This window comes from Aquarana catesbeiana, linkage group LG03, assembly GCF_042186555.1.
Source record: "Aquarana catesbeiana isolate 2022-GZ linkage group LG03, ASM4218655v1, whole genome shotgun sequence".
NCBI lineage: Eukaryota > Metazoa > Chordata > Amphibia > Anura > Ranidae > Aquarana > Aquarana catesbeiana.
This window is the reverse complement of record NC_133326.1, coordinates 128,443,555-128,458,397: the sequence shown is the minus strand read 5'-3', so window position 1 is coordinate 128,458,397 and position 14,843 is coordinate 128,443,555. Positions and strand designations below refer to the sequence as shown.

General features: G+C 44.4%; 1 protein-coding gene across 1 annotated transcript in view; it reads left to right on the top strand.

The window, feature by feature from the left end:
- The first annotated feature begins 2,307 nt into the window (after window positions 1-2,307).
- The window catches only part of UBE2Q2 (ubiquitin conjugating enzyme E2 Q2), a 110,614-nt gene continuing 98,078 nt past the window's right edge, over window positions 2,308-14,843 (top strand). Inside the window, exon 1 of the mRNA XM_073619213.1 lies at window positions 2,308-2,734. Within this exon, the coding sequence (XP_073475314.1) occupies window positions 2,576-2,734 (159 nt within the window). The 5' untranslated portion in view covers window positions 2,308-2,575. The remainder of the gene's footprint in view (window positions 2,735-14,843) is intronic.

Sequence of the window (14,843 nt, the reverse complement as noted above, 5' to 3'; positions counted from 1 at the left end):
GCTACGCTTTACATTTTTTTACAGGTTACCTGTTTAGAGTAACAGAGGAGGTCTTGTGCTAGAATTATTGTTCTCGCTTTAACGTTTGTAGCGATACCTCAAATGTCCTTGTTTGAACATCGTTTACATATGCAGACGCGACCTACGTCGAGGAGAGATGTGGGGTCTTAGAGACCACATCTCTCCATAAAGAAGACCTGTCATGAACTATTCCTATTACAAGGAATGTTTACAGGAATACAAGTGATCAAAAAAAAATTTTAAGGGAAGGTGTAAAAAAAAAAAAAAAAATTAAAATACAAGATTAAACAAAAAAAATAAAGCACCCCTGTCACAGGGGCGCTTACATTTTTTTTTACTGTGTTTTTTATTTATATTTTTTTATTTTTACCCTTTCCCTTTAATTTTTTTTTGATCACTTGTATTTCTGTAAACATCTCTTGTAATAGGAATAGTGCATGACAGGTCCTCTTTATGGAGAGATGTGGTCTATAAGATCCCCACATCTCTCCTCTAGGCTGGAAAGCCTGAGATTAAAAAAAAAAAAAAAAAAAAAAACAATCTCTGGCTTTCCAGCCGAATACACGGCAGTGTTTACAACTGCCTGGGCTGGACGTGATGTAACAACGTCACGCCCGGCCTTCAAGAGTCAGAGAGATGACCGAGACCGATTCCTTCTCCAACTCGCTGATCGCACGGGGGAGCCGGTAGAAGCCCTGGAGGGAGGGACGTCACCCTCCAGTGACGTCCGGTTTGCTGCCGGCAGAATCCTTTTCCAACTCACCAATTGCATGGGCGAGCTGGTAGAAGCACCAGAGAACGGTGGGAGGGACGTCCCCTCGTAAAAACGATCAAACTGCTGAACTGCCGATATGATTGTTTTTACGGTGCAGGAAATTGCCATTCAGATATCCCCACTAAAAGCCCAGGATGTCATATGACGAACTGCGGTATGGAAGTGGCTAAAAACCTCACATCATTAGTATGAAGAATTGTCAATTAAAAACTGTTTAATCACTTACATCAATCGCCACCGCCGCCAGATTGGCAGTGCGACATCACAAAATTAGCTCCTCCCAACGCATTTCACATAATCGCACATCCTCAGGGACCTCTAGTGTTTATTTAAAACGAAGTTCCACCCAAAAGTGGAACTTCCACTTGTTCGTCTCCCTCCCACCTCTGGTGTCACATTTGGAACCTTTCAGGGGGAGGGGGGAATAGGAACCTGTTTTTGACAGGTCCCCTTCCCCACTTCCGGGAGACGGGGCCATGGCACTGTTCTATTGGAAGTTCGGCCCCTCCTCCTTCCTCTGCTGCCGGGCAAATTGGAAAGTGCAGCGCGCTTCGCGCATGTGCAGTAGGAAACCGGCGGTGAAGCCAAAAGGCTTCACCGCCGGGTTCCCTTACCGGCAATGGCGGCGGCTGCACCCAACAGTCAATCTGAAGATTGGCTGCGGTGCCGACATTGCAGGCTCCCTGGATGGGTAAGTGTCCATATATTAAAAGTCAGCAGCTGCAGTATTTGTAGCTGCTGACATTTAATTTTTCTAGGTGTGGACAGACCTCCGCTTTAAATGGTGGCTCTAAAAAACACTAGAGGCCTCTGGCATAGCTCCAAACTGTCCGATTTGGAGGGCCTGTCCCTCATTCCACCTCATTTGTCCCTCATTTTAGTCTGATCTATATAGTTGTATATAAAATGCACTTTTTATCTATCCAAAAGTGTTTCCCAGTGCTAAACCTCCCATCCAATTTCTACATTGCTGCATTTGTACATTTTAAAAGCCAATATAAAGGAATAGAACTAGTAAAAAAAAAGTCCTTGTGGATTTAATTAACCTTTTTTGGGGTAATTTTCCTTTAAGGGGGTGTGACAGGGGGCGTGTCCTATGCCTACATACATTTGTCCCTCATTCCCATCTCAAAATGTTGGGATGTATGCTCCGAGGATGTGCAATGGCATAAAGAAATTGCACCAACCACCATTTTATTCTCCAGGGCCTCTGTTTTCAGAAAATAAAGAATATCTGCGGGTTCTAAGTAGTTTTTTTAGCTATAAAATGCTTGTTTTACTATGTATGTGCCAAGTTTAAAACATGCCTCAGGCGGCAAGCGGTTAATGGTCTCAGTGACTGTTCTTATGCTTTCATTTTCCACAGTTAGTGATGGAAGGGTGTGTGCTTTACAGAAATATTATGTAATAATAAAAGGTATCCCTCTTCCTCATGGGACGCTGTGAAGTGCATGAGGTAACTCTGGAAATAGCTCAACTCACAGGAACCCTCCCCGCGCCTGCGCAAAGTCCTCGCCAGGCTGCCATTCACTGGACGCACGCGCACTAGCCAGCGGCGGTTTATCAACAGTGCGCAAGTGTGTGCTTCCTCTCGGTAGTGCCCCCCGTTCGTGACGTCACTGCGCCGGAAGCCTCCCGATCCGTGGCCCTCGGTAGCGTAGCTCCGTACACACAAAGCCAGGCCGTCGCCATCTTATGTACAGGCCGGGCGGAGAGCTCGGGCCCCGGGCATGACCCCGCTGTCTCCTCGGGCCTCCGCCGGGCGGAAATGAGGCCAAGATGTCGGTCTCTGGGCTAAAGGCCGAGCTGCGACTCCTCGAGTCTATCTTCGGGAAGGAGCACGAGAGGTTCCGGATCATCAGCTGGAGGCTGGACGAGCTGCACTGTGTGTTCATCCAGAGCACCGGAGGGGCCCTGACCATCCACTGCAACATCACGGTGAGTGTGACGAGCGAGGACAGGCCTCACAGGATGGACTGCACACCTCGGCTCTGCCACACGGGGGAGCACTGCCCGCCTGGGGGGAACTACGTGCTTGGAGGGTAGGCCGGGGATAGTCTGTCTATGGGGGACTCGGAGCACTGCACGGAAAGTCCTCTGGGGGCGCCATGTCTGCCTCTCACCATAACACAAGTCAGCTGACCAGTGCAGGGCTCCCCATGTAAAGTGTATGTGAGCCACACACGTCCTGTATATCCCAGTCCTCACACCTGGACGCTGCTTTCCTTTTCTCTGTATACTATTATATGCCAAATTCACGTGTGTGATTCATTTCATTGGGCTGCTCTACATGTTGAAACAGAGAAAAAAGTCCCAGGCGATGCGATTTGGTGCATGATGCTTGGGCTGCTGTTAAAGAGGAGCTCCAGGTCAGTAGCAACAAATACTGTAGCTGCTGACGTTTACTATTAGGACACTTACCTGTCCACAAATCCAGCGGTGTCTTTAGATGATTTTTCAATCGGCTCTCGGGTACTGCCGCCATCTCCGGTAGTAAAGCCTTGCGGCTTCACAGCAGGCTCCCCACTGCGCGTGCGCAAAAACGCTCTGTAAATGGGGCCGGGGGGAGGGGAGGCCGAACTTCTGGATGAGTTCGCTGCGGCAAAGTCAGCCGGAAGTGGGAGCGGCTACCTGTTAAAACCAGGTACCTGTGCCCCCCCCCCCCCCCAAAGGTGCTAAATATGGAGGAAAATAAGCGTGGGTGTAGATCCGTAATAAGGCCTCGTGTACACAGGCTTGTACTCAAATTCTTACTTTTTTTTTTTTTTTTTTGTCAATTTGGCAGAGAAAAATGCCTCCTTTTATGGCATTTATCTGTTGGAATACATTTATGCACATATAACAAAAAAACAAGATCTGTTGCGCTTAATATGATGTAAAAATAAAAGCTGCTGACACAAAAAATTGCTGGGTACAATTGAGGAGATATTAGGAGGAGTGGTGCAGCTCTAGAAAATAAGTCTAAATGTCCCCATAAAGGTAAACATAACAATAGCTGAACAAAGTCCTCTTCATCAGAAGGAAGTGGAGACACTCTGTTTAGCGGGATCCATAATGAAAGGACACTCCGAAAGGAGATGTAAACACCATCACCAACACCCAAACAAACTGACCCTTCCCATCAGTGTATGGGTTATACACGTGTGTAGAAAACAGATAGCGAGAGGCAATCTTCCTGGGATAGACCAACGATCCTCCAGCATAAACCTATTCATTCCCCTCTAAACTAAATGGAAGGCTTTATGTCTCCTCCTTGTGACAGGATTAAGAGCCAGGTATAGTCCAGTGGGTGTATGCACCTCAAGAATCGTGGTATATGGGGAGTAAAGAGAAAACGCTCACTGCGCAAATTCCATCAAAAAGGATAATTTACTGTATAAAAAGTAAAAGTCACTCATATTTCGTAAGAAGGTATGAAGCGTCCAGCGATTCTAAGCACAAAGATGGCCGCCATGTCACCGTCCAACCGCGTCACCAGTTTCTAGTCATCAACATGCGGCGTCAGGGACGTGGTTATGATACAAACGGACGTGTATTTATGGGAGCAGGAAAATTAGACAGGCAGAAATCAGAGAACAGGAAGTGTGAACTTCTGACCCGGAAACGATATATCTCCAAAGGGATTTGTATATCTAATAACAATACCGAATTTAAAGTAAATGACTTAAATGTAGGATTAAACATATCTCCCAAACAAATCATAAGGAATGAAGGAATTTATGCACATACATGTGCAAATTATGCTCAAAAGCTGCATTCAGAATGCATTTATTTTTGTCTGTAGACACTGTGCGCATGGCCACATAGGCTAACATAGAGGTTCATTTGCAGACCTAAAAAAAGCTAAACACCTGTCTAAGCAGCATTTAAAATGTATATCTATCACACGTGTATGTGTGTGTGTGTGTGTGTGTATATGTGTGTGTGTATATATATATATATATATATATATATATATATATATATATATATATATATATATATATATATATATATATATATATATATATATATATATATATATATATATATAACATATTTGCCTGCACCGTGCAATAGTATTACACAGAGCAGTTCTGAACCTCCTCTCTTCTGGGGTCCCCTGCAGGCCCTAGGCTCCTCATCTTCTCCAAGTCCCCCATAGCAAGCTTCCTGCTATGGGGACACTCATGCAGGTGCGCTCCCAAGCTGGGCTGTGTCCCTGCTCCTCGTTTTGACTGACAGCAGTAGGAGCTGATGGCGGGGACAGAGCTGGATCAAGAATGGTGTTGGGGAAAGTGTTTTGGTAGGGGGAGGCAAAGAATGCATTTGATCTTTTTTTTTTTTAGGTCCTGGTCTCAACAATTCGAACATGGAGGCTGGGGGGTAGCTGCTCATAGAATGCATTAAGGTAAAAAAACAAAACAAAAAAAAAAAGCCTGCCTTTAGAACCACTTTAAAGCGGGGTTCCACCCAAAAATGGAACTTCCACTTTAAGTGTTGGTGACCCCCTGACGTGCCACATTTTGGTTTTTACAGGCACCCAGATCACCTCTCCCCACTCCCTGAAATTTTCTGGGACACGTCACAGGTCCCAGAAGATTGCCCGGCCATTCGCAGCGCGCCATGCGCATACACAGTGTGCGCCCATCTGTGTAGGCAGAAAAAATTTAAAAAATTTCCTCCTTTTAGTTTGTTTATGGCATTTATCTGTTGGAATACATTTATTTTGTCTGTAGACACTGCGCATACCTGTACCAGCAGATATACTGCTGCAGGCAGCCACTCTGCATTGGATTATATATATATATATATATATATATTACATTCACGCAAACCAATTTGAATTAAATTATTATTTTTTATTTATTTATTTATTTTTGTATCTAAAAAAAAAAAAAAAAAAAAAAAAAAAAAGTGATAAAATACCACGAAGAAGAAAGCTCTATTGTGTAAGTAGCACCGTGCTAAATGGCAAAAATGCCCCAGTCATGAATAGGGTAAAATCTCCTGGTGATTCTGTCAGCTTACCATAGAGTTTTTGAGGATTGGAAGGTTCCCTATGACCTCTGTGGTACAGGAAATAGAAAGTGACGTCCCTCCCAGTTTCCTGGATGTAAACAGCGCCACCCCCAGATCTCTCAATAAAGAGTACCTGTGGCTGCCTATTGCTGTTACAAGGGATGTTTAAATTCCTTGTAACAACAATACAAGTAATTTAAAAAAAGTAAAGAAACGGTATAAAAATATTAAAGCTCCCCGCGTTCGTGGCCATCACTCCCAAGTGCATATGTAAACGGTGATAACGGCACATCACTTGTGAGGTATTGCTGCGAACATCAGAGCAAGAGCAAAACTCCTCTAACCTACTCCTGGTAACCTATAAAGGCTTTAAAAGTGTTGCCTTTGGCGACCTAGTTTATCGCCATTCCACGAGCATGCGCAATTTTAAAACGTGACGTTTTAGGTATCCATTTATTCAGCGTAACATCAACTTTTTTTTTTTACCAGAAAATTGTGTATTGTATTGTGTGCATTAAAATTAGTGTGTTTTTTTTTTTTTTTCCCCAAAAAGTTTGTCTTCAAAGAACTGTTGCGCAAATATCGGGTGACGTACAAAAATTGCAAAACCCACTGTTTTTTATTCACTAGGGCCTTTGCTAAAAAAAAATAAGTTGGGGTGTTCTAGGTAATTTTTCAGCAAAAATTACAGATTTTTACCTTTTAAGCAAAAAGTGTCAGAAAAAGACCTGGTCTTCAAGTGATTAAAACAAAACTAAACCCATCCATTTAAAACACAACTAACCCCCCCTCCTTTACAACCAAGGAAGCTGCCATCTTAGCTTCTATTTTATCTGCAGTTGCTATGGTCCTGCACGTGTGATCAGTTGTAGCACCAGACATTTGATGGCTTGACAGTTTGCTTGAGAGCACAAGCAACTGTGACGGTTATTAATGGCATGCCTTATAAGTAACTGCTCTGGAAAACTGTTCTTTTAATTTAGTTCTGCGTTGACTACTCTGGTAATTTTTACTGCCACCATTTTAAGTGTAACTGAACCAATCATTGGATGTGATGGCTGCATTGGTTTTCTTATCAGGCGTCTATTGCTTTTTTTTTTTTTTTTTTCTCTAAGCGTCTTCCAGGACAACCCATGAGACCTAGGGCTCCTTTTACCAGAACAGGAAACACGTTACCCTCACCGGATAAAAGGGCGGTCCTCCAGACCCCATGTCAGTTATTAGTGTTTCCTCCGGACGGGGGGTAACATGTTCCTGGAACCTGGTCCCCTAGGTCTCATGAGCAGGGGCTCTAATGGCTGTTTGAGGTATGTCACTAACCTTTCTCCTCTGCCAGAAGCAGCATCTGCGTTGGTGAGGTTGGCTGTGCTGCTGTCTCCTGTTCTCAGTGCCTGGAGAGGGCCAGGACCGGTGTGATGTCGGGTCCCATAGCGCGGTGCATAGCAGCGCGGTGCATAGCAGCACGGTGGTATCCTTTCCCCGCTGACAGCGTGGCTTGTATGTGCAGGGGAAAGAGGAAGCTGCAGCGCTCGAGGGGGCGGAGCTACGGAGCTCCATACTGGCCGACAGGAAGTATCCAGCAAGGGTCACTGCCAGGGCATATGACATCATCGGGCGCAGGAGACGCCGGTTCCGGTCTCCATAAAAGGCGCAAACAGGGGACGCTGGCTGCTGGTGTTTTGATGGTGAGAAGCAGCAGAGGCTGTGGACGACCACAGGGGCAGGATGGATCCTTCTGCAGTACCTGCACAGGCAGCGGATGCGGTCCCCGACACAGCACCTCACAGGTAAGAATAAATTACCTTTTTTTTTAAAAACTGTACACATTAACTAAATTATACACCACACTTTTTTTGTAAGGTTATTAACCGAATAATCGATTAATCGAAACAATAATCGGCCAACTAATCAACTATGAAAATAATCGTTAGTTGCAGCCCTATAATTGACAAGCTTCAGGCTCCAGCAGAGGGTACGTCTCCAATTAGGGCTTCAGTCAGTAGCACTCCACAGCAGACTGAGAGTGAGGACTCTGAGGCTGAAGCCAGATCTACCCGTTCTTCTCCGGAAGAATCGGGATCAGATATAGGGCCCAGGGATAGAGAATCCACAAGGGGCTCAGGGTTTAAGTTATCTTTAGAAGATGTGGATGACTTAATAAAGGCTATCTATACAACACTTGAGTTGAAAGAGGAGGTACAATTATGTAAACCTGATCTTATGTACAAGGGTTTGCATAAGAAAAAGTCTAGAGTTTTTCCAGTGCGTAGTTCCCTTCTTGATACTATCAAACTGGAGTGGGAAAATCCAGAGAGAAAACCTTTCTTTTCTGGTAACCTAAAAAGAAGGTTTCCATTTGAGGAGGACACATCGCAGCTGTTGAACAAAAATCTTAAGTTAGACTGACCTCTTTCAAAGGTTTCAAAAAACTCGGACCTAGCGTTTGACGATATGGGCATGCATAAGGACCCGATGGACAAAAGAGGGGATATCCTTCTCCACAGAGCCTGGGATTCAGCTGTTGGGAATCTTAAACCAGCTTTGGCCTCCACATGTGTAGCCAGAAATTTGGAAATATGGTTGACACAAATACAAACACATTTGTTGGCAGGTACCTCTAGAGAGCAGATTTTGAAGTCTTTCCCTCTTCTTTTTTGTGCAGTGGGGTTTTTAGCTGATTCTTCTGCAGAGTCGGTAAGAATGTCAGCCAGGACTTCGGCCTTAGTGAATTTGACCAGAAGAAGCCTATGGCTTAAAACCTGGTCAGGTGATGCTGCCTCGAAGTTGTGCCTATGTGGGCTTCCCTTAACAGGTGATCATCTTTTTGGCTCAGGACTGCAGGAGGCACTGGAACGCACAGCCCCATGCATTTTTACAAAAGTGTCGGGGGAGGCGCTGGCTCCGCTAAGGTTATAGGCGATAACTATTATCCCTTACCTGGACGACCTCCTAGTGGTGGCAGAGTCATACCAAAAGTTATTAGCGGATCTCCAAACAGGACTTCCTTCAATCCCTATGCTGGTTAATAAACAAAGAGAAGTCTTCCTTAATTCTGGCCCAGAAGGTGACATATCTGGGGTACGACTTTTGCTCAGTAGACCAAAAAGTTTTTCTCCCACAGGAGAAGGTCTCAAAAATGATGCAAACAATGTCAGCCTTACAGACCAATCAGTCAGTCTCGCTGAGAGGTTTCAAGAGCAGTGGGTCTGATGACCTCGTGCTTTCCCGCAGTGCCATGGGCAAGATTTAATCAACGTCCATTACAGCTGTTTATTTTAAGGAACTGGGATGGAGACGCAAGTTCCTTGGAATCAAGGGTCTTGTTACCCGCCAGAGTAAAAAGAAGCTTGTGGTGGTGGACGACAAACCTGCACCTAACAAGGTCTACCATGGTCCATTCCTATATCCCAGAGGATCACCACGGATGCAAGTTCCTGGGGATGGGGAGGCCACCTCAGCAACACAGTGGCACAGGGTGAATGGTCCTCGAGGGAAGCAAGAGCTTCATCGAATCAGAGAGAGCTTCTAGCAGTTCAGAGAGCCTTGCAAACATTTCAGACGGAAATCGGGGGGTCACAATCTCCAGATTCTATCTGCCAATATAGTCTCAATTACAGCAGTGCACCTGAAAGGGACACAAAACTGTCTGGCAGATTATCTCGGCCGCTACCGGGTAGATCGAGACAATTGGTCCCTTCATCCCGAAGTCTTTGCAGATCTCATTGACAGATGGGGATGTCCGGAAGCGGATCTGTTCGCAAATCGGAACAATCGCAAGACAGAAGTTCTTTTCTCTGAACCCAGCAGATCAATCTTTGGGGATAGATGCTCTGGCGAATCCGTGGCCATTCGGCCTGTGTTAAGCCTTCTCGCCCATCAGACTTATTCCGGAAGTTTCTTCTAGAAGAAACAGATCTTATCCTAATCTCCCCTTTCTGGCCCAAGAGGCCATGGTTTTCCCTGCTACAGGCTCTGGTCTCAGAGCCTCCACTGAGTCTTCTGAAGAGAGATCACTTACTATCGCAGGGTCCAGTGTCACACCCACAGGTGGTTTCCTTAAGCTTGACAGCTTGGTATCTGAAGAAAAGATACTAAGCGCCCAGGGGTTCTCTGGTAAATTGTAGAGAACCAGTCACTAGATCCATATATTCCAAGGTTTGGAAAAAATGTAACTCATGGTTATCTGAAAATCAAAGATTTTCTCATGATGTTCAGTTTTGGAATTTTTTCAAGAGGGTGTCGACAAAAGTCTTTCAGTTACTACCTTGAAGGTACAGGCGGCAGCTATCAGTGTTTTTCTCCAGTTTTCTCTCCTGGAAAATCCCACTATAGCCAGATTTTTCAAATCAATTTCTAGGGCCAGGCCAGTAGTGGTGAGAAGTTGTCCAACCTGGGACCTGTCCCTGGTGCTTCAAACTCTGGTAGAATTTCCTTTTGAATCCCTAGAGGATATTTCAGTTAAGTTACTTACATTAAAAGCAACTTTTCTTGTAGCGATTACCTCATCTCGTAGGGTAAGTGAGTTACAGGCCCTATCAGCGAGGGAGCCTTTCCTCACGATTTTTGAGGATCGAGTTGTTTTTGAGAACTGATCTAGGTTTTTTGCCTAAGGTGGCCAGTACCTTCCACAGATCTCAGGATATTGTACTGCTAACCTTTTGTAGTTTGCCACAGGGCGACCAAGAAAAGTTTTCTTCGACGTGAGAAGGATTCTCCTCTATCTTGAGGTCACCAGGACCTTTAGGAAAACAGGTGCCTTGTTTGTCCTTTTTTCTGGAGCACACAGGTAAAGGGTGCACCTAAAGCCACATTGGCTAGATCGATAAAGCAAGCTATCTCTGAAACTTACAAAATTAGGGAAGTTCCTCCGCCTTTTGTCACTGCGCACTCAACAAGAGCCTTGTCTGCGTCCTTGGGCTGAGAGGGCTGGTGCCTTCCCGGAACAAATTTGCAGGGCTGCCACATGGTCCAGTTATTCAACCTTCATTAAACATTATCGCCTGGATCTCCTATCTGCTCAGGAGCAGGCATTTGGTCGTAAGGTCCTTCAGGCAGTTGTCCCACCCTAGACTGGTAAATTCTGTCTCGTCGTCTCATGGGCTGTCCTGGAAGACTCTTAGAGAAAAGCTGAGTTAGACTTACCGGTAACTCCTTTTCTGAGATCTTCCAGGACAGCCGGATTCTCACTCGGTTTTTGTCTGAAGTTATTTGTGTATTCTGCATATGTTTTTCAGGGACGTCCTATGGTTCTTGAGAAGACTGACATGGGGCCTGGAGGACCGCCCTTTTATCCGGTGGAGGTAACGTGTTTCCTGTCCTGGTAGGAGGAGCACAAGGTCTCATGGGCTGTCCTGGAAGACTTTCAGAAAAGAAGTTACCGGTGAGTCTAACTCAGCTTTTTATCTGGTGATCGGCCAGTAAAACACCCGACGCCTTAGGGTGGCTACATTCACTCCTCCGCTGCATCTGTGGAGGAGCAACATAGTCACTCTTGGTTCGGCAACATTGTCAATTAATGGAGAGGGTAATGTTGAATGATTTAGTAAATTTAGCCTCGGTTCCCACATTGCACCTGAATCGCAGACAGTTCACACAGTTGCGAACCGCTACAGGTGTCAATGTAAAGTTACAAACACCCCAAGATCGGTTTGCAGATCTCGATGAAAACTGAAATAGTACAGGAATCGGATTGCATGGTTGTAAACACCCATGTGATCCGATTTCAGTGCAGACCAATAAAAGTAGGGGTGCACCGAATGGAAATTTTGGTGCCGGTGCAGAAAACCCGAAAATGACAGTTTAAAAAAAATTTTTTTTTTTTATCTTGGCCGACATGTTTCAGTGGCTGAAATTGCACCACAAAAAAAAAAAAAAAAAAAAAAAGTATCCTGTACAATTTTGGTCTGAATGTGATGCAAATTCAGCCATATAAACTGTGTGGCTGAATTTGCATTGCACAGACATCGCATGTGATCTGCACAGCAATGCAGTTGCGATGCCTGCAATTGTGTTAACCCAGCCTGAGATGGATTTTACATCGGTAACTAACAATGAAAGGCCTAATTCCAACTAACGCAGTTACTTGCAGCAATAGTTTTTTTTTTTTTTTGTTTTGGGATAAAGATTTTAATCAAATGCAAATACTTGCTGACAGGATCACCAGATAGTAAAACGTGTACAGGAGGGTCTGCTGTTAAAGCTAATGACAGAATGTGTCATCTTTGATTTTTGGTCATAGTGTTACTTTAAGAACCTGTTGCAATGGCACAAATTCCTAAGACTGAACTAAACCCATCAAACTAACCACTAGAATAGGGATATGCAATTAGCGGATTTCCAGCTGTTGCAGAACTACAAGTCCCATGAGGCATAGCAAGACTTTGACAGCCACAAGCATGACACCCAGAGGTAGAGGCATGATGGGACTTGTAGTCTTGCAACAGCTGGAGGTCCGCTAACTGCATATCTCTGCACTAGAACAAGGCCTGTTCTGACTCTTCTCTCCCACATGTAAAAAGTAGTGTTCTATTTTCTTTTGCTAGAAAATAACTCGGGGGGAGGGCGACTGCAGAGGTGATCAAATACCACCAAAAGAAAGCTCTGTGGGGGGAGAAAAAAAGTACCTCAATTTTATTTGGGTACAGTAACCCATCCACGCAGTTGTTGGGGCTGAATTAGTTATACATCTCCTGGGATTTTTTTTTTTTTCCCACTTGGATGTGTTTTTTAACAAAGTAGAAAATATTGTTTGGTTTTTGTTTTTTTACATTTTCAGTATGGTGTTGGTTTTTGTGTGTGTGTGTGTGTGTGTGTGTGTTTTTGTGTGGGTTTTTTTTTTTTTTTTTTTTTTTTTTTTTTTTTTTTTTTTCGTAATGAAAATAAAAACTGTGACTGAGAAAAGGGGTTTTGGGACTTTGAGGCAGTAAACATTGGTTGGTTGAATGGAGGTGCAACTTTATTAATCATAAATTCATAATACATCTAAAAACAGAAACCACATGCAAGAAGGACATTGTAATGTGATTTTATAAATATTAACACACACATAAGTATGCATGCATTCAATACAGGCATCAAGGGTACAACAGTGCATAACAACCAAGCGCCACATAGTAGTCTGAATAAATAGCTTATGACATGAAATGAATTAATATATGTACATGTATCATCTGTACAACATTGCAGAAACAATAAAGATATAAAAAATCATAAGGACCATGATGGATAAAATTGATGCTAAGAAATGGAAATCAATGCATGTATCTGCATCCCTGTTGCCTGACGTGTTTCGTGTATTGGGAATACTCATCAGGGCAGGTGCTTCTGGGATATCTACAGAATATAAGGAGGTGTAATTAATGGGTCTGGTTGTGGCACAATATATTAAAGGTGGGACAAAAAAAGCCCACCTTGAGTACTTGCATGGAAATACTGTGATGAGCTGTGGTGTGTGGAGCCAGAGCCATAGGTGTGTGGAGCCAGAGCCAAGGCGCGTGACGCTGGTGGCGGATGGCGTGCGCGCGCCTTGGGCGGCTATATATAGCCTCCCCTGACAGTCTTGACGCTATATCCTCTGATGTCACATCTCATCTCCACACCTTACCTTTCTGGGACCCAAGGACGCCACTTGCAGGTTAACGTACACCTTTTACCCTTAGTATCTTCTATCTGCCTGGATCAATCATTCTTGGCGGATAATTAATATGATACAATGATATTATTTTTTCTAGACTCCTCCTAGCTGCCCCCATTGGCTCACCATCTGGTCCCACTAAGAACTTCAGCACTCCGTGTCCTGTGTCCTTGTATGGGAGGGGCTTTGTGTATGCGCCCTGTTAGCGTGCGGCCCTAGGCCACCTCAGCTCCCATGATAGGCAAAACTATGGCTCTGGTTCCACACTCACCACAACTCATCGCAGTATTTCCATGTAAGTACTCAAGGTGGGCTTTTTTTGTCCCACCTTTAATATATTGTACCACAACCAGACCCATTAATTACACCTCCTTATATTCTGTAGATATCCCAGAAGCACCTGCCCCTGATAAGTGTTCCCAATACACGAAACGTGTCGGGCAACAGGGATGCAGATACATGCATTGATTTCCACTTCTTAGCATCAATTTTATCCATTATGGTTTTATATATCTTTATTGTTTCTGCAATGTTGTTCAGATGATCCATGTACATATATTCATTTCATGTCATAAGCTATTTATTCCGACCACTATGTGGCGCTTGGTTGTACCCTTGATGCCTGTATTGAATGCGCGCATACTTATGTGTGTGTGTTAATATTTATATAATCACATTTATTACAATGTGGTTTCTGTTTTTTAGATTTATTATGAATTTATGATTAATAAAGTTGTACCTCCATTCAACCAACCTTCACAATGTTTACTGCCTCAAAGTCCCAAAACCCCTTTTGTCAGTCTTTGTACCAGGAATGGAGGCACACCGCATATGTGCCTCATTTTAAAGTCCCAAATCTCCCCTCTTTCTTAATGAAAATAAACAGTGGTGATCAAAGGCCACCAAAAGAGAGCTTAAATTGTGTGATCAAATTGTAGAAATAACATTTGAGTACAGTGTTGCATGACTGCTCAATTGCCATTTAAATGGCCTTGATGTGAAGGGGGTAAAACCTTTCTGGAGGTTAAGGCCCCCTTCACATGGACCGTTCAGGTCCGGCTGTCAGTTTTGGCAGTGGACCTGAACGGGCACTCCATGTTAGTCTGTGGAGCGACGGATGTCAGCAGTGACATGTCCTCTGACATCCGATCTGCTAAAATCAGACGGCCCTACATTCACATCCGTCCCTATCGGATCGGGTGAGATCTGATGAAAATGGACATGCTGTCCGTTTTCGTCCGATCTCTCCATAGCAACCAGCGGCGCTCGACAAGCCCCTCCCCGCTCAGTGAGCAGAGAGGGACCTGTCATCCGCTGGCTAAGCGGAGATCAACTGAGAGATCTCCCGCTGAGCTGGCAGACTCTGTGGCAGCGGATCCGCCTTGTGTGAATGAGGCCTTAAGTGGTTTAAGG